We start from the raw sequence: 25103 nt of genomic DNA on the forward strand, positions 1-25103 counted from the left end.
AAGCCAATATCAGTGATGAACAAGATGCAAAAATCCTCAACAAAATACTAGCAAACCAAATCCAACAATATGTTTAAAGGATCAAACACCATGATCAATTCGGATTTATCTGAGTGATGCAAGGATTTTTCAATATCTGAAAATCAATTAGTATGACACACCACGTCAACAAATTGAAGAATAAAAATCATATGATCATCTCAATAGATGCAGAAAAAGCTTCTGACAAAGTTCAACACCCATTTATGATAAAACAAAAAAACTCTCCAGAAAGTGGGCATAGAGGGAACCTACCTCAACATAATAAAGGCCATATATGACAAACCTACAGCTAACAGCATATTCAGTGATGAAAAGCTGGAAGCATTTCCTCTAAGATCAGGAACAAGACAAGGGTGCCCACACTCACCACATTTATTCAACATAGTTTTGGAAGTCCTAGCCATGACAATCAGAGAACAAAAAGAAATAAAAGGAAACCAAATTGGAAAAGAAGAAGTAAAACTGTCACTGTTTGCAGATGACATAATCCTATAAATAGAAAACCCTAAAGATGCTACCAGAAAACTACTAGATCTCATCAATGAATTCAGTAATGTTACAGGATACAAAACTAATACACAGAAATCTGTTGCATTTCTATACATTAACAATGAAAGATCAGAAAGAGAAATTAAGGAAACAATCCCATTTACCATTGCATTCAAAAGAATAAAAGCCCTAGTAATAAACCTACCTAAGGAGGCAAAAGAACTGTACTCTGAAAACTATTAGACACCGATGAAGGAAACTGAAGATCGCACAGATGGAAAAATATACTATGTTCTTGGATTGGAAGAATCAATATTGTCAAAATGACTATACTACCAAGGCAATCTACAGATTCAATGCAATCCCTATCAAATTACCCATGGCATTTTTCACAGAACTAGAATAAAAAATTTTACACTTTGTATGGAAACACAAAAGACACCAAATAGCCAAAGCAATCCCAAGAAGGAAAAATGAAGCTGAAGGAATCAGGCGCCCTGACTTCTGACTATACTACAAAGCTACAGTCATCAAAACAGTATGGTACTGGCACAAAAACAGAATTATAGATCAACGGAACAGGATAGAAAGTTCAGAAATAAATCCATGTGCCTATGGTCAATTCATCTATGACAAAGGAGGCAACAATACAATGGAGAAAAGACAGTCTCTTCAATAAGTGGTGCTGGGAAAACTGGACAGCTACATGTAAAAGAATGAAACTAGAACATTCTCTAACACCATACACAAAAATAAACTCAAAATGAATTAAAGACCTAAATGTAAGACTGGATAATATAGGGAATTCCCTGGCAGTTCAGTGGTTAGGACTGTGTGCTCTCACTACTGAGGGCCCGGGTTTGATCCTTCGTCAGGGAACTAAGATCCCACAAGCTGTGTGGCACAGCCAAAAAATAAATAAATTTTAAAAAAAGACTGGATACTATAAAGCTCTTAGAGGACAACATAAATCATATTTTCAAATTTGACATATTTATGTCAAAGGCAGGACACTCTTTGACATAAATCATAGCAATATCATTTTGGATCCACCTCCTATAGTAATGAAAAAAATAAACAAAAATAAACAAATTGGACCTAACTAAACTTAAAAGCTTTTGCATAGCAAAGGAAACCATAAACAAAATGAAAAGGCAACCCATATTATGAAAAAAAAATTTGCAAATGATGCGACCAACAAAGGATTAATCTCCAAAATATACAAAAGGCTCATGCAGCTCAATATCAAACAACCCAATCAAAAAAATGGGCAGAAGATCTAAATAGACATTTCTTCAAAGAAGATATACAGATGGCCAATAAGCACATGAAAAGATGCTCAACATCACTTATTATTAGAGAACTGCAAATCAAAACTACAATGAGGTATCACCTCACACTGGTTAGAATGGCCATCATCAAAAAGTGTACAAACAATAAATGCTGGAGAGGGTGTGGGAAAAAGGGAACCCTCCTACACTGTGGGTGGGAATGTAAACTGGTACAACCACTATGGAGAACAGTATGGAAGTATGTTAAAAAACTAAAACAGAAATACCATATGATCCAGCAATCCCACTCCTGGACATATATCTGGAGAAAACCGTAGTTTGAAAAAGATATGGATACCCAAATGTTCATTGCAGCACTATTTACAACAGCCAAGACATGGAAGCAACCTAAATGTCCACTGATAGGAATGAATAAAGATGTGGTACATATATACAATGGAATACTACTCAGCCATAAAAAAGAATGAAATAATGTCATTTGCAGCAACATGGATGGACCTAGAGATGATCATACTAAGTGAAGTAAATCAGACAGAGAAAGACAAATATCGTATGATATCACTTATATGTGGAATCTAAAAAACTGATACAAATGAACTTATTTACAAAACAAAAACAGATTCACAGACTCTGAAAACCAACTTATAGTTACCAATGGGGACGTGTGGAAAGGAGGGATAAATTAGGAAGTTGGGATTAACATATACACACTACTATATATAAAATAGATAACCAACAAGGACCTACTGTATAGCACAGAGAACTGTACTCAATATTCTCTAATAACGTATATGAGAAAAGAATCTGAAAAAGAATGGATATATGTATATGTATAACTGAATCACTTTGCTGTACACCTAAAACACAACATTGTAGATCAACTATAAAATAAAAATTTAATTAAAAAAATAGAAAAAATAAAATGAAAACTTTTTTAATTAAAAAAAATAGGCAGAAGGCCTGGAGGATAGAAAAAATAACTGCTCATCTCCTTCTTCTTTCTAAAGTAAATTTATGCTCAATTTTTATGTTGTTACTCGGAACTGTAGCAAGTATGTTCCTCCAAAGGAACATCTCTGAGCAAGGAGTAGCTTGCTAGTGATCCTGAACATGGTATTTAATCTCTCATAAATAAGATGGGGATGATCATAACAACAATAACACCTACCTTGCAGGTGATTCTCCGACAGAATCAGAGTTAATGTAACTAAAATATCCTGCACTGTACTTAGAACACAGTAGCATAGAAAAACACTCAGCAAATGGTAGTTATGATTTTAAATGTTAAACAAACTCATGCAATTATCAGCTTTTTTTTCTTAGAAGACTGCTAGAGAGATTTATTGTGTCCTCCAAGGCTATTCAGCAGATACTGGAGTTACAGCACAGTGAGTTTAATTCAAGAGAGAAATTCTGAACACAGAGTACTCAACTCCACAGGATTCCAAGACACAAATCTACCTGATCACTCTATCACAGTTGGCTTTATTATTACCTGCAAATGGCATGAAATAAAATATATATATAAGCATATGAAACAACTTTAATTACAAAAATAAAGTTTATTTAAATTCTATATATACACACACATACACACAGAGTGCACCATACATTTACTTATTACATACAAATTCTGCTTCTCAACTACAAAGTTATGTATACAGTGTAAACAGTGGTAAGAATTCCTAAAAAGCCCCCACTGTACTTCTTTCATCCTACGTCTCATACTTGTTTTCCTCCCACAGTTGGACTGGGTCTTATAATCCACATGTACATTTATTATAGTATTTGTTTCCCCCTAAAAAGAAACTCTAAAAAGCTCTTATTAAACCAAGTATATCTAACAAGTACTGTTATCTTAGATCCAAGAATATGTAATATTTGAGATAAGTAAAAGGTTTTTATCTGTTTCGACTTCATCAGTAACACCTTATTCCATATATACAATTCCCTAGTCTTCCTATTACACTCCTAGTGATCTTGAAATGAAAACCAGGTCATGGCTATTGAACCTAGTCACCTTTTCTTTTTTTCTTTTTTCTTTTGGTCAGAAAGCCAAACATTGATAATGCATTTTTGTATTTCCCTCAGAGCAGTTTGCTATGAATTAAGCCCAGCCTCCCAGCTCTCAGTCTTTATGGCTAAGATACACGCAGGTGAAAAGTAAAAGATTAACTCCATTACTTGTCTTCCTACCACATAACCATTTAAAATAAGTTTGCAAGGAACTAAGTGAATTACATAACTGTGCTGACGTAAGAGTCCCAATCTTTCCTCTACTAAGCAACCTCCTTTTCTATGTATTTGAAAAACTAATGGCAATAGTAACAGGGCACTAAGAAATGGATGACTGACAACAATGATATATGTAGAAATGTAGCAAACATTTCTTTCAAATAAATATATGCTCAAGGTCTGTATTTAAAGAACTGTATTGAGAGGTAATATCTTTCTCACTACTGTATTCCAAACACCTATCACAGTGCCTGGAACATAGTAGGTGTTTAATATACAGTATTAAATACACAAATGAATAAATGGTGTGAAAAAAATAGTGTATTCAACTCTATGCTGGTCCAATGGCTAATACTGTCCATTTCAGTTTGGGGGACAACTTACCAAAAAATGGTAACGGAAAATGACAGACGAATATAAAATTCTTGCAGGAATGATAATTTTGCATATCTACCAAAAAATTATTATCATATATTAAAAATGAAATACACGGATAATTCTGAAATTATCATGTCCATTTTTGGGTTAATAATAAGCCCTGAGACAGAAAATACTGGTCCATGCACAGCAGCTGCCCAAGCTGCTTACCCAGCTGAGGGGCTTTATATAGAACAATAAGTATATAAAAGCTTCTGAGCCATTCCAATATTCCCGCTGTTCTGATATATGAGAGACAAATTGTAGGCAATATCTCTTCGTAAGTCTAACTGGTCAACTTCCATACCCTAGGGGGAAAAAACATATGAATGAGTTATATTTCAAACTGACAACCAGGACAATTTTATGGCAAATAAATAGTTTTGTAAGTGTTCAAAAAACTATTAAAATTCATAATACTAAAAAAAAATTATAAAACTAGACATATATCTTGGATTTAAATTTTTATTAGGTAATGCTGATTCAGTTAATTGTTACAGTAACTGTATCATCAAATATTTTTAAATGTGTAACCAATAAGTTAAAGAAAAAAGTTTCATCCGCAAGACATGGCAGAATGAACTGTAGATGAATTTGGATTTAAGAGTAAAAAAGTGAAACCATAAAAGAAAAATACCGTTGAAAAATACAACAATATAATCTTGGGTAGGAAAGGCCCTTCTAAGTATAACAGCAAAAGTAGAAACTATAAAGAGAAAGATTGATATGACTTCATAAAAAATGTAAAACTTCTGCATGCAAAAAAAAAATCATAAAACAAATGACCAGATGGGAAAAAAATACCTGTACTATATAACAGAAAGGCATATAAAGAATAGGTCTAGGAGGGCATACACCAAATTGATTATGATTACCTTATGAGTGTTATTACCTTTTTTTCTACTTAAATAACAAAGCAATGAACTCAATGGAATAGATTAGATCTATGTTCCTAATCTTCCCCATGCAAAATTTTGTAGTCAACTGAAAAAACATCTGCAACAATGAAAAATGATACCTATAAAGCTTAAGGAGCAATACATAAAGTACTTATGAAATGAAGAACACAAAAGTGTATGTATTTCATCAGCATAACTGTAAGAATATGTATTCATTTGCTTAACGGCTAAAGTTGAACAAGGGTAATAGAAGACAGTTGTGAGGGAATGTGGGGATTATGAGTGCAACTTAAAAAAATTAACTGTGAAAACATACTTTCCTTCAGAAATTAAAAATCAGGCTTTAAATACAGACTATCATAGTATTGGCAACACTTCACCCTACATTACATTATCTTAAACAAAACTGCATTTATATTGGTCTTTCATTTTTATAAAGAAGTATGTTAGTTACACTTTTGAACTTGGAAATGAATAATGGCTACATTACTCAATATTCAGGCTTCCTGTCTACCATCTCACACCTGTTAACCACAGGGGCTATCTTAGGATAACTGAAATGGCCATAACCAGAAGTCATATATGGCCACATGGTTGCTGATCAGGTCATTAAGGCCAGGATATCAAAGAATTACTTGTTGCTGAACATAATTAAATAAGTGCATTCAATAAAGGGAAAATATATTTTAATATATAAGCTACAATTAATTTCACTGTCTGGACCACTACACTGAGCTAACTGTACTTATCTACAGATGAAATGAGGTGACTCCTCAGTTTTTAGAGTAAATCATACAATACCTCTACCATGAATGGAGGGAGCTCCAGGGCCTTCTGATAATAGTGGATTGCAAGGTGAATCAGCCCCAGTTGGTGAAGGCCACGGCCCAAATTGTAGAATGATTCCTGGCAAGGCCCACGTAGACTGAGGTATCGATTAAGAAAGGAAAAGCCCTACCAAAAAGAAAAAGATAAATAATTCAATCGTTCACTCGTTTGACAGTATGTGCCAGGTACAGGAATACAAACCTTCTTTTTCAGAAAGACAGTGCCACCCTAAAAGAATATATGCCTGTGGTGTAGTGTCATATCACAATATAGTCAATATCTCTTCTGAAGGTGTAGAAGAGAGATTTTTTTAAACTAAAGACAAAAGAATTCATAGAAAACAAAGCCAAGTGTTACAACTAGCTGTTAAAGATCTGTAATCTATAAGCACACAGAATATATATTTTTATGGTTTCAAGTTGGCTTTTGTGGCATTAGAGGCCAGTAAAATTTTAGGTTTGAGATACATGTCTAAAAGCTTGACAAAAATATAAAATCCAAGCCCTTACAATGACAATTCAGAAAGTTTCATCCTCATGAGCAAACTCACTTGAGCATATCTAACCTTTCTGGGTAAATGGTACCCTTTATATACCTCTCAGAACCTTAATAACCTCTTAACCTTAAAAAACTTGCTTTTTTTTCCCTCTGAAAACTTCTGACTCAATAGTTTTATGGAGAAACTGATTATTTCAGAGCCTAACTGTAATGATGCAGGCTCCCTGTGTGTCACAGTGTCCAAAAAGCAACTTGCTTCTTCACTTCTTTTTGTATTCACTTTCCCCTTTAATGCAGCTTCAACTTTTATCATGCACGGAAAGCTTGAAGTTGCAAGGTGCAAGTATCTGATGTAAGTAATTAAATAAATATATTACCTGAGTTAAGAGTAAGTCAACTAATTTGTACGTACAGAAAATAAAATGCAAATTTCCTGGGTGATCTGCTATGTAATAAATGGTCACAAATTTTCCTTCATAAATTAATAATAAAAATTAAGGAATTCTTTAGAATTAATACATTCTAGGAATAAAAATTATGCTCAGTAAACAAAGCATACTTTCTGCACAATAAATGAACCCATTTGAGTACATGAATATGACCTCTACTCCACTGAAAAACATGGGTCTCTGTTAAGTAACAGCAGACAATCTCAGAAATATCTTATCTTATTTAAAAATGAGAAATTTAAAGACAAAAATCTGAGAGAGAACGTTTTCTTTCCTTTCCTAACTACTTAAAAAACAGGTATATACATGCATCAAATATATAAACATAAAAATTGAAATAGAAGCAAAAGTGTTGAGGATACAGGGGTGTACAAGACAGATAAGATCTCTGATCTCTTGGAGTTTATATTTTTACTAGAGGAGACAAGTTATGTAAAAAAGTAAACAAGAAAACAAAAAGGTAATTTCAAACTGCTTTACGAACTAAAAAGACTTTAAAAGAGCACATTGTGGTGATGATGTAAGGAAACAGTCACACAGGCACGTATTCATACCTTATTGTATGTATATATTATTATATTTTTTAAATTAATTAAAAAATCTTAAGGATCTAGAAGGCTGGAAGCCTCTGAGGCTCCAGAATATAAGGAAGTCTGCACAGGGTTCCTTAAGATTCTGCCTGTGTCGTCTTCATTTATGATCTGGCTGCGCACCCTTTTCTACATGGTTGCATAAGTCTTAGCCAGGAGTAGCCCTAGATGTTGGTCCATGAGTGCTGAACATAGGGATAGGTGTTGGGTACTCCCAACATGTGCGCTAAGCAGGTGCTACTTTTGAAGCAGAGTAACAAAAGCATTAAGTATATTCATTTTTAAAGAACATAAAATCAAGTAATGAGGAATCCAAATGAATTACCTGCACAATAAGAGCATGTCTCTTTAATACATACTTCTGAGATGCCATGTGAATAAAGGTTAGGCCTATACAGAGGCTGTAGAGAGGTTCATGGGGATGGCTGCGAAAGGCCTGCACATACTGTCCTGAAAAATGAACAGTGATGTCAGATGGTGGGACAAAAACATAGTTCCTTATTTCTTCAACACTTACTCTAATATATTTTAAGGTAAACAAACGTTACTGTTACTTTAACATATGCAAGGAGTACATTCTAAAATATCAACCAGTGACCTCCCTGGTGGCACAGTGGTTAAGAATCTGCCTGCCAATGCAGGGGACGCGGATTTGAGCCCTGGTCTGGGTAGATCCCGCATGTGGCGGAGAACTAGGCCTGTGCACCATAACTACTGAGCCTGTGCTCTAGACCCCCTGAGCCACAACTACTGAGCCCGTGTGCCACAACTACTGAAGCCTGCGCGCCTAGATCCCATGCTCAACAACAAAGAGAAGCCAACGCAATAAGAAGTCCGCACACTGCAGTGAAGAGCAGCTCCTGCTTGCCGCAACTAGAGAAGGCCTGCGCGCAGCAACGAAGATCCAACACGGGCAAAAATTAATTAATTAAAATTTAAAAATATCAACCAGGTGCACATTAATTTGAATTTTAAAATAATATATAACATATAACAAAATTAGAAGGATTTACCCATGAGTATATCCTGACCATGAAGATTAAATATGAGTATAAAAGTAACTTTTTTAAGGTACAGTTAAGACATTTCCATGTAGAACAGTACTTCCAAAATAAACAATGTATCAATTGTGATCATAAATATATCTTATGACCTTAAATCTTTTTAAAGCCAATGGGGGAATATGTCTTTTGGTGAATTCTTTCATAAAATTAATTGAGACCTATCTTATAAATTCAAATGTGATGGATCATGGAGGTGAGAAAAAGAAACATAGTTTTGTTTTGTTTTTTAGGTTATGGGTATTATTTTCCCAAACATAGCAACTACTTTGTTTTTCCTGAGAAGAGCTAAATGTATCTAATAATAAAATAAGAATTCATGGTTTTGTGAATTCCATGTATTCTATATATATAATTGTCTCATATCAAATGCCTAACTGTATGAGACAGAGGAATTTAAGCAAATTTTTCTTATAAATGTATGATCTCTAATTTATCATATAGATAAGAAAACTTCTATTCCAGAAGGCACAGCACTGTAAAATCTCTTTAGCAGCACAGATGGTAGCCTGCCGTTTGGACTTCCTATTTTTGTGTAGTGTAAAAGTTTCTAAATATAGGAAAATAAAATAAAATCTCTATTTTATATTTTCTTAATATTAAACTAACAATTCCAAAAAAAAATACACAATGAAGGAAAGTTTCAGTGTCTGATGTTCAAGATTACTGGCTGAACAACTATAAAAACAGCAGCCATACACAAAGAAACATGAAAGTATTAAACAGCCAAAATCACAGTATATTCAGAAGTGAACTTGGCAACACTAGCTTTCAGGCAGCAGGAGATACATGTCTCACCTAAACTTTTGGTTAGGTATTTTTCTACTTGTGTGCTCCTGATTCCTTATTACAGAAATTTCCTATAAATGATTAAATTTTCCCTGAGTTTAATTAGAATTAGTAAGAGCTACGTAAATAAATCTTAATATAAAGACTTGTCTCCCACCAGTCAGAATGACCATCATCAAAAAAGTCTACAAACAATAAACGCTGAAGAGGGTGTGGAGAAAAGGGAACCCTCCTACACTCTTGGTGGGAATGTAAATTGGTGCAGCCACTATGTAGAACAATAAGGAGATTCCTTTAAAAACTAAAAATAGAACTACCATATGATCCAGCAATCCCGCTCCCGGGCACGTATCTGGAGAAAACCATGTTTGGAAAGATACATGCACCCTAACGTTCATTGCAGCGCTGTTTACAATAGCCAAGACACGGAAGCAACCTGAATGTCCACTGACAGATGAATGGATAAAGATGTGGTACATATCAATGGAATATTACTCAGCCTTTAAAAAGAATGAAATAATGCCATTTGCAGCAACATGGATGGACCTAGAGATTATCATACTAAGTAAGTCAGACACAGAAAGACAAATATCATATGATATTGCTTATATGTGGAATCTAAAAAAAAAAAAGATACAAATGAACATATTTACAAAACAGAAACAGACTCACAGACTTTGAAAACAAACTTAGGGTACCAAAGCAGAAATTGAGACTTTGGGATTGACATATACACACTACTATATTTGAAACAGATACCCAACATGGACCTACTGTATAGCACAGGGAACTCTACTCAATATTCTGTAATAGGGGACTTCCCTGGTGGTCCAGTGGTAAAGAATCCGCCTTCCAATGCAGGGAACGTGGGTTCGATCCCTGGTCAGGGTACTAAGATCCCACACATGCTGTGCGGCAAATAAGCCCATGCGCCACAACCACTGGGCTCGCACACCTCAACGAGAGAGCCTGTGTGCCACAAACTACAGAGCCCACATGCCCTGGAGCCTATGCACCACAACTAGAGAGAAGCCCGCACACCACAACGCAGAGCCCATGTGCCGCAGCTAAGACCGAATGCAGCCAAAAAAAGAAAAAAGAAAAATAAATAAATAAAACAAAGAAATATTTTTTTAAAAAATTCTGTAATAACCTAAATGGGAAAAAAATTTGAAAAAGAAGAGATATATGTATATGTAAATAAGTAAGTAAATAAATAAATAAAAGGAAAAAAAAAAAAGACTTGTCTCCTAAAGCAGGCATCCCCAACCCGTCCATGGCCTGTTAGGACCCGGGCCACACAGCAGGAGGTGAGCGGCAGGCGAGCAAGTGAAGCTTCATCTGTATTTACAGCCACTCCCCATCGCTCCCATTGCTGCCTGAGCTCCATCTCCTGTCAAATCAGTGGCAGCATTAGATTCTCATAGGAGCGCGAACCCTACTGTGAACTGTGCATGCGAGGGGTCTAGGTTGCATGCTCCTTATGAGAATATAATCGCTGATGATCTGAGGTGGAGCTGAGGTAGTGATGCTAGCGCTGGGGAGCGGCTGCAAATACTGATTATCATTAGCAGAGAGGTTTGACTACACAGAGACCATAATAAATCAACTGATGCAGACTCATATCAAAACCCTATCAGTGAGTGGCGAGCAAAAACAAGCTCAGGGTTCCCACTGATTCTGCATTATGGTGATTTGTATAATTACTTCATTATACATCACAATGTAATAATGATAGAAATAAAGTGCACAATAAATGTAATGTACTGGAATCATCCCAAATCATCCCCACCCCCACCCCCCTCCACCCAACCCCACCCCTGGTCCGTGGGAAAACTGTCTTCTATGAAACTGGTCCCTGGTGCCAAAAAGGTTCGGGACCACAGTCCTAAAGGAGTGAACTATCAGCAAATCTTAAGTTCCTCTTTGTTACTATAGCAAATTAAAATCAGGTAGCAAAGCACCCATAATTAATGAAAATTATTTTGAGAACAAACAAGCCTCAGCAGGGAGAGTTGTTGAGCTTTAAAGACCTATTTTCGGACTTCCCTGGTGGCGCAGTGGTTCAGAATCCACCTGCCAATGCAGGCGACACAGGTTTGAGTCCTGGTCCGGGAAGATCCCACGTGCCGCAGAGCAACTAAGCCCGTGTGCCACAACTACCGAGCCTGTACTCTAGAGCCTGTGAGCCACAACTACTGAGCCCGCATGCCACAACTACTGAAGCCTGTGCTCCACAACAAAGAAAAGCCACTGCAATGAGAAACCCATGCACCGCAACGAAGAGCAGTCCCCGTTTGCTGCAACTAGAGAAAGCCCACATGCAGCAACGAAGACCCAACACAGCCAAAATTAATTAATTTAAAAAACCATTCAAAAAAACAAAGTCCTACTTTAAAAACCTACTTTAATCTTTTGAAACCAAAGCATCATAAGAAAAATAAATATTAATTATTATAGTTACTGAGAACACTTATAGCCACTTACTATATGTGCCAGGCATTATTTTAAGTACTTTATATTAACTCATTTAATTTCCACAATAATCTACAGGGTAGGTCCAATTATTATCTCCATTTCAGAGATAAAGAAACCAAAGCAGAGGGAAAGAGACAAAGTCATATGCCAGGACACTCACCAAGTGCATGCTTAAAACTACCAGATACGAATGCATTGTGTCCATTCAAGACACACAGGGCATGATTATCTGGGTTTTTCAGCATTAAACGGAGACAAAAGCGGTGATGTCGTACATCTTGGGAATGCATGGTAACTTGATTGAAAATGTTCCAGAGCTGGGGTTTATTGACATTTTCCATTACCATTATCCTAAAATTGCAGAAAGAGGGTGAGGGTAAAAAATAATGTAAAAAGAAAAATCTTCCTGATTTTTAAGATTGAAACCTTTCAGTGGTGTCCCACCAACACTGAAATGCACCGCCCCCAACAAGGGGGATGTAGTGCTTCTACATCTTGTTTCTGCTTTTCAACAAAACTTTTAAACCACAAAACAGAATCAAGAGGTTTAAGTTTCACCTTTTCTCTCCCAGCCCACTCTCATAGCTGCAGAACAATGAACACTGCATAATAATAATGTATATCAGACATTGTTAAAAGGTGTTACATATGACAACTCACTTAACTCTCACAGTAATCCTATAAGGTGGTAATATTATGATGCCTGTTTTATCACAATAAATGGGGAGACTGAGGCACAAGAGGTTAAGTAAATGAGAATGCATGCTCTCATATACTGCTTCTGAGAATCATCAATGAACAAATTAATCTGTAAGTGACAAGAGTTGAAATAAAACAGCTTATTAAATCCTGGACATGAGAAACTACGTCAAAGTAAATATACATGCTCCATCAAAGAATCTAATTAAAATAAGTTATTGGAAAATCACCTGATATAGTTATATGCCTTTCTGAAATTTTTGTCCAGAATTGCAGCAGAGAGACCAAAGTATTCTAGCTCTTTGCGTTTTGGCCTGTCCTCATAAAATGAGTAATATTCCAATGAAGAATCCACAAGTAACTCAGCCTCCTGAAATCGGGATAGGTCACATAAGGAGTATATGGCCTTCAAAAGAAGGTTCCACCAGTCATCTTTTGTCAAAACACTCGTGAGTACAGCAAATATTGCTAAAATGAGACCAATGAAAATCAGTTAGGACACTGCACTTCCAGAAATAGGAGTATTAGAAAGAAAATTCACATGACCAATTTTATGGTTAAATTTAATAACCATGGCCCTATGGGACTCAATTCTTGCCAACATTCTTCTGACAATGATGAGAAGGAGGGAGCTGCTTGTTTCCACTCCCTCAACATGACCCCCCCTCTGCTCTGCCTGCCTAACAACCTGCAGTCCTAGGTAATTCTCATTTCTGATTGTAAAGTCCAGCTATTTCATTTGTGTTTCTCAGTGCTAGCTAGAATATATGCTCCTCCAGAGCGAGTGTGCTTTCCATGATTGAGGTCAGATATGGGATTCTACACCTACAAGGCATTCAAATATTTGCTAAGCAAAGGACTTCAAATTCATACTTAACAAATCTTCTCTTATTTGTCTGTAAGAAACCTCCCTTTATAGCCCTTGAAAAATACCAAAAGCCATAAAATTTTTTTTACTGTCTTTGATCCAGTAATTCTCTTCCTGGGAATCTATCCTAAACAACTAGTCAGAAATATGGATAAATCTATAGGCATGAGGATGCTCACTATGGTATTATTTAGAAAAGAAAATTGTCAAAAGCAACCATATAATCAAAAAATAATATGGAAATGATTAAATTATGGAACTGCTATCCAATGGAATATTACACACTCCTTAAATATAACAGCTACAAAGAGAACAGAACACGAGAAAATGTTGAGTGAAAAAAATCAGTACAAAGATGCATGTAACATAAAGAGCAGTAGATAATCCTACCATGATGCACTGGTGTAATGTGATCCCCACCATGATGAAACTAACTGACAAAACAAAAACCTTATGAGCTTAAGAAAAACCAACAATGGACCTGAAATGAGGAAATACTGAAAGAGAAAACAGCCTGGGTCAGATACAGAGAAAAATATGTTAAGGAAACAGTCCAAAATAATGTGTGCAGAGGCAGAAGCTACTGGGATAAGCCCAGAATCAATAAACTGGAGAGATGGCAGGGCTCTGAGGCTAGATTGTGAGCAGTTGAGCCCACCCTCCTATCCTCTGACTCTCTTCCCCTGCGACATCTTGCTTATGTCCTTATATTGTGCTTAACAGAGATTCAGCTCTTCTGGATTCTAAAACCCTGTCCATACTCTGTCTAAAACCCTGTCCATACTGCCATGTCAGTAAACAATGATTTAATTAGTATCTGTGGACCTGATTAACAATGAAAAAATTTTCTGCTAGATTGATATCTCTAGTTTATAGCCTAGGTCTCTTCCAAAGTTCTCTGACTAATAACCTCACCCAACATACTTGATCCTTTTTCAGCTAAAAATAGATGGCTTGCAAAGTCACATGACTTGAGATTGGGTCAAAGCAACTTATTTTCAGACTTTTTATGACTATTGCTACATTTGTCAAAAATAAGTTTAACAGAGAATGGAATATATGTAATTGAAGTGACTAGACAAAGCAATCTGTATTATCATCTAATCATCACAAATTTCTTAAAATAGGGTATATTTTCCTCTTAAAAAGTCAAAATTAAAAGATTGTTTTAGTTTTTTCACAGAAGGATCTAAGCAGATGCCTGCCTTTTAATTTTTTTAAACTGAAGTATTTATGTATAGCCTTTCTTTCTTTTTTAAAAACACCAAAAGAGTTTATTTTACCTGAGGGATCTAGATTAGAAAATATCATTTTATTCAAAAAGGGTATATTTTCAATTAGATTATTGTCAAGTATTACTTCATGAGTTTTTTTTTCCAACTCAGCCAAGTTTTGTGCAACAAAGCAAATGAAGGTAATTACCTTTTGCATCACAATTTGCTGACTCTTGGTCATTGTTGTCTGATATTTTGTCTCTTGACACTTTAATAAGGTAGAGATGCCTCTCTCCAGATTTGGAACTAGATATCAAACAGACTTGGGCTCTATTCATTGCTACCTGAATTAAAGATGATAAATGAGATTTTTTAGTCACATAATTTTTTAGAGAAAATCTATGGGAAACAAGTGTCACAGGTGTGCCTGAAAGCTTCTTTAGTAAGGCAAAAAAAAGACCAGTCATTGTGTATATAAACGCCTAGAAGAGAATGAATAGACTTATTTTTTCCTTAACAAAGCAATCTGGGTCACACTACTCACCTTAGTAAGGAAAAAGAAAACAATTCATATTAAGTTTATAACACACACACACACACACACACACACACACACACACACACAGCCACCTCCCTGCAAAAAAGCCAGACTCAGAAAGGATGTCATATCCGGAAAACATTTTTGCAAAGTGAACAATTTTGGCACGTGGCAGTGTCTACAGAGCCAATAACTGATACCATGATGGTTCTCATTTTTCTAAATATGTACTAGCAAAGATTTTATTGTACAATCTATAGTAAAGTTTACACTTTCATGTAGAACTTTCAATTATATACCATTAATCTCTAAGTCTTCTTTTATCTGACTTTCACTTTAAAAAGTTTGAGTTTAACAGAGTAAAAGAGAGTTACGAAATGGCTATAATCTATGTTTAAACCAAATTCTAAACATTTAAAAAGTCAACAAGGCTAATATAAAGAAAGATCATTACCTACCCTTAAAAGCATGGCTAACATGGTAAGCAAGGTATCCACATAACCATACATTTTGCCTTGTGAAAACAACAGAGTAGAACGTTGAAGCAGCAACTTCAGTTCCTAAGTAAATAAGCACATGATAATAAGTGTGACAAGATTCCTTTGTTGTAAATTGTTTTGTTTGCATAGAAAAGTTCTGTCTTAGAAACCAAACCTTAAGAACATTTGCTTTATGATCTCTCACAATAATTAAAATCCAATGTTTTAGAAACTATAAATTATAACATTAACAATCATAATGTTAAGTTGCTGTAACTTAAGACTCAAAATCACTTTTTCAAGAACACTGAATTTAATACACTAAAATAAAACTTGGATATAAGCTGTAGGGACATCCTTAACAGAGGAAAAAGTTCTGAAACATAATCCACCGAGAAAAACTTCTTTCTATGTTACATGGCCTACCTGCTGTGCTGCATTTGCATCTTGTGCTAAAGTATCTGGATCATACATTGGCTCCAGAGCTTCCAGAGCTTTCTCAGGACGGCCCAGCTGCTGCTGAAGGGTGGAAAGTGAAATTCTTGCATCCAAATGGAGGGGGGCCAGATCAACCACTTTGCCATAGCTTTCGGCAGCACGCTCCATATAGCCTAAGGCCTTTAAGCATTCTAAAATGATGTTAAAATAAAGCATTAATATGAACTACAGATTTGTAAGCGGGCCAAAATTATTTCTCCATTTTAAAAGAAATTATAGCAATACAAACAAATTATAACAAGAAAGAAATATATGCATACTTCCAGTACTTTAAAACAATTATCCCTTTTAATCTCTATCTATGCTACAAGGATGTAATCAGTATATATTTTATATATATATATACACACACACACACACACACACACACACACACACACACAATTTGGTATTCTGATTTATTCACTTACTATTATGCTTTCAACATTTTCCCATGCCTTCACTGGCATTCTGACTGATTATAATATTCCATTAAATTGTTTATTTACTTAACCATACTATTTGACATTTAGGTTATCCCAAATTTTTACTCTAATAAATAACACCACAGTAAATATCTTCATGTATATAAGCCAGAGTTCACAAACGGGCAGACCAGTGTAACCTACAGATATGCTTTGTTAGGCCGCAGTGCTGTTAAAAGCAGTGAATTGTCTACATTCTTAAAAGCTAGGATTTTTTATGAAATCCAAGTTACTGGATTCTTTTGAAAAATCTGGATTTGGCAACAGCGAGTCCCTTCATTCCCACTTGGTGCATCAGCCAGCTGAGAAACAGCAGCACCCTTCAGACGGGCGTCTCACCCTGCCCTGGGCCTCTCACTTACCTACTTTATTCACTTTTGTTACGTGCCAGGCTCCTGAGTTTTGTGATCTCCAATATAAACCACCTCCCCTCACCTCACTCAATTATTTCCTCAGGATAAGTTCTCAGAAGTGAGGCTACTGGGCCTTATTCCTCACACTTTATGCCAATCAATCATTAAGTCCTATCATTTGAACTTGAAGATGAATTCCTGGTAAGCATTTCTTCTTTCCACCCTAATAGCCACAGCACTCACTAATCTAAGCCCTTTCACCGCTTTCCTTTTCACTGCAATGATCTCCTATAAGATGGTATTTTGCCTCCAATTGTTTTCTCAAATCTCAGATTTCTCAAATATCTCCTGATCACTATCTTTAGGTTAAACTTTGGTAATAAAGGAAGACTACTAAATGTGGATGGATCATCGTGATGGAATTTCTCATTATTTTTCACTTCTCACTTTAAAAGATATTTTGTTATTACGTTACAAGCATTAAATTCCTCTAATGATCTTTCTTACCTACTGTTCCAAATTTCTTTATGATTTTTAGATGATTCTGAGGTTTTACCTTCCACTTACCTCAAGCTACACAGGCTCAACATGGAAAAAGCATGTATCAGTATCACGATCATAATTAAAGAGGATTTAAAAATGTCTACTGTTAGTAACAGGAGCAGTATAAATACCACAGCCTTATGGAAGGCAATAAAAACTTCAATTCCCGGCTCATGTCTTTAAAATTCAAAACCTACAAATAATGTAACTTTTTATGATGGTATTACATTTGTATTCATGTTCACTCATCCAAATAGTAACGTGCTATCTTAATCATTAAGTGCTCTCTTTGCCATTTCATATCTGTGATATGTGTCAAAATATCCCAGAATATCAATCAATGCTACTGTAGTTATAGACGATTTTCTGCCATTATGTAATATTTTAAGAAAATATTAAAACTTTCTGCCATCATGCAATATTGGAAACAAAGACTATTCAAACTTTAATGCATCTCTTATGTTGATTCAATAGGAAATCCTGTGAGAATATTTTTGGCTTTCATACATTTCTGTAAGAGATTTAGTTGTTTTTCCCAAGCTGCTTTTCCTACTCTGAATGATTTATTTCAGATTACTGTGGATTTAGATGCAATGAAATAAAATGACATATAAAATCCAATCTTGAGCATATTTTCAGCTCAAAGAACATTGAAAATATATTAACTTTTTTTTTTCCTCAAAATAACATTAAATATAAATCCTTAAAAGCTCTTCAAAAATTAGATTGCAGCCCAAGTCTGACAATCTATTACTAGAAACCAGAGCCTGTGGTTAAGACAGGTAAAAGACAGGTATTTAAGGTATTTTTAACAGGGATATGTTAGTCTTTCTACTTCACTCTGGTACCATTAAGTGAATCATTCCTCCAATATATTAGTGAGGGAAAATCACTTAGCAGTAAACCAAGACAACTTAAAATACTGACTTTCAAAAAACTGCCCTGAAACCAGAAATACTTTCACTAAGACATTAACATTTTATAATAATTATTACCATCTTGGGGAAATAAGTTCTTGCCTGCTTATGTGATTAAAACTTCTCCTTCCTACAAAAAAGTATTACCTGCATGCCGAAGCCAAACCACTGCGAGGTTATATCTTTCAGAGCAGACTAGCGCACTAAGGAGGGGAAGTGCAGAATTATATTCACCAACATCCAGAAAAGCTTCAGCAACATCGAGATAGAGGTCTCCCATGTCTTCGGGATTCTGTTCCACGAGTGTTGTCAAGAGAGGCTAGACCCCAACAATTAACAGCCGGAAGTCAAACAGTCATTACAAATACGCTCATCTACTTATATCTCTCTTTTTAACATATGTACAAGTTATCTGAGGCAAATCTAAGAGGAGAAAGGCTTAATAAAAACAGGTTTAAATAATCACTTTTTAAATTCATTTCTGAGTCTCTATTAAAAAGAATTCATACTGCCGTCATTCACTCATTCAGCACACTGCTTCCGAAGGCCTGTTACAAGACAGGCATTGCAGGAGCTAGGGCAACACTGACCTGCTGTGCTCTTCCTCTGGCAAGTCAGTAACGCCCAGGCCTCAGGGCCTCTGTGTTTGCTGATTTTCTGGAAAGCTGTTCCCTCCGGTTCCTGCCTGGCTTACTTCGTCACTTCCTTCACGTCATTATTCAAATGTCACTTTTCAGGGGAGGCTCTTCTTGACCAATTTAATAAAATTGTAACTCCTCCCACCCCAGTATTCCTTATTCTTCTCTGATTTTTCTCCAGAGCACTGATCACCAACTAACATCCTATATTTTATGTATTTATTTTATTATCTAATCCCATTAAAACAAAAGATCCATGAGGACAGGGATTTGTATATTATATTCAACACTTTATCCTAAGGTCTGCAAAGTAGATGCCCAATACATTTTTTTATTCAATAATATACTTAGTCCAAAGTCGGCAAAAGAGAACAGCTGTCAGAAACTGCCAGTTGTCTAAAAGGCCCAATCCCACACTCTGATCTCTGGATTATTCTCATTTTGAAAGAACAACAAATTATCATAAGCCCATTTCCAAACACTTAGCTTTTAAAAGACATTCACACAAAATAATCTGATGTTTACTGTGACTTCCTGGTTATTAATATGAAATCTAGGGTCAACTTAAAATTTCTTGTTATCTAAACATTGTAGATTTGATCTAAAGTATCTTAAGTACAAATCTTAATGTTACTTACATTAAGTGGTTCAAGGATGTTGAGATGTACAAGGCAGACCATCAACTTCACTGTGATATCTATTGGCACACCATCCGGTATAGTGCAGGAAACATTCTCACCAGCTGTGGATCAGACAGACAGATAAAAAGTTCCTATATGTAATCTTAGAAAGTGGGGCAAATGAAGCAAACTGTACCTTCTATGCAAGATCTCATTTACTTCACTCAAAGCAAATGATTCTACAGTCAATTCTAAGTTTGGCCAACTCTAGTTCTAGGTTCTTACACCTCTTTCGGTCTGTCCTTTAGTAGCAATTATCCTTCCTATTCTTTTCCTAATACCTTAACCGCTTACTGAAAAGCTACATAAACTCCCACACCTTCTATCAAAACTACAAAGAACTAAAAAACAAAAGTGACAAATACGGATACATGAACTTTCTCTTTTTCTTCTTGAATCCAAAAGCCTCTTTTTAGTCTTCACTACAAAGAGGCTGAGAAAGAGATAAAGTAAAATAGTGTGCTTAAGTCTGAAGTAGCATTTTATGCCCATGCTTATGTTTCAAGTAGAATTTTTTCAATGCTTAAGTTTGAAATAAATTAGTAGAGAGCATTTTAAGCCCTTTTTGAAAAGTAAACTGTTTCAGTTCTAAAGGTTTTTGATAAGTTGCTCGGTAATTCATTCGTTTTTTCACATAGCACTATCAGGACCCTGGGTCAATGACAAATGCCAAGTTCAAATGGATGTATTGAGAAATAAAAGGGACTGAAAACACTTTTTTTTTTTTAAAAAAAAGATTACCTGTGAGTGAATACTCACAAGAAAAAGATATGGAATCTCTGTTACGAAAATTGCTCCTTGGGAAAACTTGTTATGAGGACACTAACTATCAATTTCAAAATGCCACATTATGAACAAGAGAGGATTACGCACACTCTCCTATGCAGAGGAAACTACAACTTTTATTCTCTTCTGAAGTGCCTTCTTCTGTAGTTTTTTTTTCTAGCACAATTCCAGAAAAATCTGTAATTACCTAAAAGAATGGGGGAAGAAAAGGAAATAATACGATAGGTATGTATGAAAAACCTTTTCACAATGCAAAGATTTGTAGTTAATTCAAATAATCCTTACAAAACATAAATAGGCTATAAAAAGCAACAGTATGTCTCTTTAAAATAGGGAACCACTGTGAAATATTAACATTTTTATATCATATTAACTAATGCTTAACTGAAAATACATAATTTCTCTATATCAAACCAATCTAATTTTCCCAACAGATTAAGAAATAAATCATAGCAATCAGTCTGGCTGCTGAGTCCTGCTACCCTGAAAGACAGACATATCTAGTACCTATGATAACGGCAATAGCTTTTATTATATGGCAACTACATTTTATATTTCATACAGGACTATTATAAAATCTAAATGTGCCCATACAGACTTTAAATATATAATTTAAAATATAAGTAATTTAATATATATAACTAAAATGGGGAATTATCAATTTGTAAGAATTTCTAGAACACAGAAACATGTTCAAAACCTAACAGAGAAACACATAAGTGTTCCTACCTCCAAAGCTTTGTCATATTGTTTATTAGAAATGTATAGTTCAGCTGCAATGTTAACATCTTCCATGGAGACTAGGCCCTGGTGCTTTGAGAAAGCTTCTTCAATTATGTTAATAGCTGAAATAACATCATTGGCTTCATAGTAACTCCTAAAAAAATAATGGCAAAATGGATGAGAGCTTATTTAATTCAGATTATAAAATTCATTTTCTTACACAGACCCTCTAACTATTAACTATGATTTTCATCTTCTTAAAGTTTGGGAGGAGGAAAAAAACTCTTCTTTAAAATCATAATCAGAGCTGATCCAGAGAAAAATGTGTAATTTCATAACATTAACCATCTCAGTCTCCCAAAGCTACTTCATATCATTCTAGCTCACTTCCTCTGTAATGCAATACCAACAACTTTCCTACCTCAATGGGATCTACAAAGCATTGATCCTACCATTTTTTTCACTGTCTCTGCACCCTTCCTGTCCTCAGTTTCCTCCTTCTCTGTGATCCAACATTATAATTACTCCATTGCACATCTCATTTCTCCTGCTCCTCTCTCCCTTTAACAAAATCATCTGATAAAACTCCAACCCTAGTTAATCCAAATATGCCTTCACCACCAGCTGCCCAGCTGCCCACGCTCACTAAACTCTAAATTAATGACCACTAGCCTCAAGTGGGCCCATGGTGCTGCTCAGCAATCTTACTACAGTTACCAGTCCAGTACTTCTCAAACTTGAATGTGCACACAAGTCAACTGGGAATCTTATAAAAAGGCATACTCTGATCCAGTAGTGCTGGGGCAGGGTTGAGATTCTACATTTGTGACAGGCTCTCAGGTAATACAAATGCTTCCGGTCTGTGGGGTAGCAAGACCTCAAGGACCCAGACAGCTATTTCACATCTTCTCCTCTCCAAACCCACAAGTCTCCCATCCTCACTCTCAGCTGATGACCTCACTTCTTATTTTACAAAGAGAATCAAATCAGACATCCCACATACTCCCAACACATCTACCTACTACTACCTACCCATACCCATGGCCATATCTTCTGCCTTCTCCTTTTATCATAAGGCCAACCCTCAACTAGATCCCATTCCCTCCAATCTATTCAAGGATATCAATCAAGCAATTGTCCCTTCTCTCATGAATCTTCAATATGTCCCTTGGTTGTAGATCATTCCCACCTGAATACAAATATACTGTAATTTTTCCCAACTTAAAAATTGTCTCTTGTCCCTACAACCCATTCCAATTACCTCCCCATTCTTCTGCTCCCCTAGTAAATTTCTCCAAAGAGCTGCCTATCCCCCAGACTCCCCCAACCCATCTCCAATGTTCATACTTAGTCCTCATTTTATGTGATCTACTTGCAGTATTTCACACAGATGGTCATCCCTCCAGTAAAAAATTCTAGAATATCATGTTCTCCTAGTTTCCTCCAAGTTCACTGTCCATTTCCTTACAGCCTCCCTGCTGTTTCTTCCTCATCTTCCTGACTTCTAAACACTGTAGTGCCTCAGGGTTTAGTTCTCAGAACTCTTTCCTTCTGTTTCCCCTCCTCCTGCCCCTCCCCCATCTCTCTCTCTCTCACACACACACACTCACACACACACACACACACACAAACACACACACACACACACACACACACCCCTTCCCTCATACCCAATACATCAGAAAATCCTTAGAGCTCAGCCTCCAAAATACAGCCAGAATCTGGTTATTTCTTACCACCTCCTACGGCTTTTACCCTGGTCCAAGCTACATTATCCCTTCCATGAATTACTACAATAATTTCCTAACTGTTCCCCCTGCTCTATCCTTACCATTACTCAATCTATTCTCAAAAGAGCAGCCAAAATTGATGCATTTAAAATTTAAGTCAGATCAAGTCACTCTTCTACTCAAAAACTTCCAATGGTTTCCAAACTCATTCAGATTAAAAGTCAGAGACCTTATAATGACCCACAAGGGCCGAGGGATCTTTTCCTGATACCTCTCTAACATTACCCCTTCCGGCGCTCCCCCTAAACCCTCAGCTTCCATGTTGTTCCCTGAGCATACCTTTGTGCTTGCCATTTCCTTTGCCTATAATACTCTTCCCTAATATCTATTCTTGTATCTCCTTCAGTTCACTTTCAGGTCAGTATGACCATAACATAAAGAATTAAGTCCTTCTCTAATCCCACTATTTAAAATAACTCACTCCTATTCCTCAATTTATCTCTCTTCCCTGCTTCATCTTTCTTAGTATCACTTAACCAACATCTGACATACGACATATTTAGTTGTTATTTGCTTACTGCCTGTCTCCCCCAACTAGAATGTAAGCTCCAAAACAGCAGGAAATTGTAAAACTCATTCAATACTGAATCTCCTGGTGCCCTGTACAGTGCCTACCTAATACCTAATTTATATTCAATAATTATTTCCGGAGGGAAAGTAGGGACTGAGAGAAAGTCTAATCAATCAGAAGTTATAGTAACAGAACTCCATGTAGGAAAGACTTCTATGGCAGTGGCAGAACTGTTCATTACCACCCTTTCCTGACACGATTATAAATACAAGTGGAAAACAAATTTACTCTCACAGGCCATCTAACAATTCATAAAGTAGAAGCCTACTGGGCTAACCAGTATGACAGCCAAAGATCTGACTAAAAGAAAGTAACCTGGGAAGATCCTCAAAGTTCATCATATACATCAGGGATCGATTAAGGGTTGCCTCCCCTCAACAAATTTCCTAAAAACACTTCCAGTATTCCTACATAGCCCATCTCTGAAGCACAGTGAGTGATCTCACGACTAAGCATCTTCATGACAATGGCCATGGAATTAACAGGGTTAACCTAAAATACCCAGATCATAGATTAACATGGTTAATCCTAGGCTGAAATAGTAGACATCCTAGAAGAGAAAGCATACAAGGCATTATGTAGCCAGAATGTTCCCTGCTTTGTTTTGCTGCACAGCATATCAGAGAAGAGAATGTAGTTGGGCATATTTTAGAATAAAATATATACCATAGTCAGTAGCATGTGCCAAATCTAAAGAAAAATTTTCATCTTAAAATGTTATTCTAGGGCTTCCCTGGTGGCGCAGTGGCTGAGAGTCCGCCTGCCGATGCAGGGGACATGGGTTCGTGCCCCGGTGCGGGAGGATCCCACATGCCGTGGAGCGGCTGGGCCTGTGAGCCACGGCCATTGAGCCTGCGTGTCCGGAGCCTGTGCTCCGCAATGGGAGAGGCCACAACAGTGAGAGACCCACATACCGCAAAAAAAAAAAAAAAAAAATGTTATTCTAGTACAGGCTCAAGACAAAACGATTAAAGAAGATCTCAGAGCACAAACATTTCAATAGCACATTTGCAATAATTTAATATTACTGCAAATGTACCTAACTTCAAGTAAATTATGAAAACCTGGGAACCTCGTCATCGTTTCAGAACATGCTCCATTTTTAAACTTCTGAGCATGTGAAAGATAATCATATATCCAAATTTTTCTAAACAATCACACAGTTGACTTGGAAACAGAAAAGTACTGGGGGGGAAAACCTCTATATTTAAGCACAATATGAAATACAAGAAGCAAAACACTTCACTGAACCTCAATAAAAAGTATATTCACATC

The 25103-nt window shown here is 36.1% G+C and overlaps 1 protein-coding gene across 2 annotated transcripts in view; it reads right to left on the minus strand.

Moving 5' to 3' along the window:
• Window positions 1–2596: 2596 nt before the first annotated feature.
• GTF3C3 (general transcription factor IIIC subunit 3) overlaps window positions 2597–25103 on the minus strand; it is a 31454-nt gene continuing 8947 nt past the window's right edge. The window contains exons 7-18 of one of the 2 annotated variants that reach the window (XM_079924315.1): window positions 21474–21621; window positions 20832–20931; window positions 19917–20020; window positions 18788–18959; window positions 16292–16494; window positions 15841–15946; window positions 15057–15188; window positions 12997–13234; window positions 12228–12418; window positions 8065–8189; window positions 6176–6328; window positions 2597–4783 (exon numbers count right to left, since the gene is read on the minus strand). In XM_079924315.1, the coding sequence (XP_079780441.1) occupies window positions 4661–4783; window positions 6176–6328; window positions 8065–8189; window positions 12228–12418; window positions 12997–13234; window positions 15057–15188; window positions 15841–15946; window positions 16292–16494; window positions 18788–18959; window positions 19917–20020; window positions 20832–20931; window positions 21474–21621 (1795 nt within the window). In that variant the 3' untranslated portion in view covers window positions 2597–4660. The remainder of the gene's footprint in view (window positions 4784–6175; window positions 6329–8064; window positions 8190–12227; window positions 12419–12996; window positions 13235–15056; window positions 15189–15840; window positions 15947–16291; window positions 16495–18787; window positions 18960–19916; window positions 20021–20831; window positions 20932–21473; window positions 21622–25103) is intronic. The other variant, XM_079924314.1, reaches the window with a different exon arrangement.

This window comes from Stenella coeruleoalba (assembly GCF_951394435.1).
Source record: "Stenella coeruleoalba genome assembly, chromosome: 6".
In the NCBI taxonomy this organism is placed as follows: Eukaryota; Metazoa; Chordata; class Mammalia; order Artiodactyla; family Delphinidae; genus Stenella; species Stenella coeruleoalba.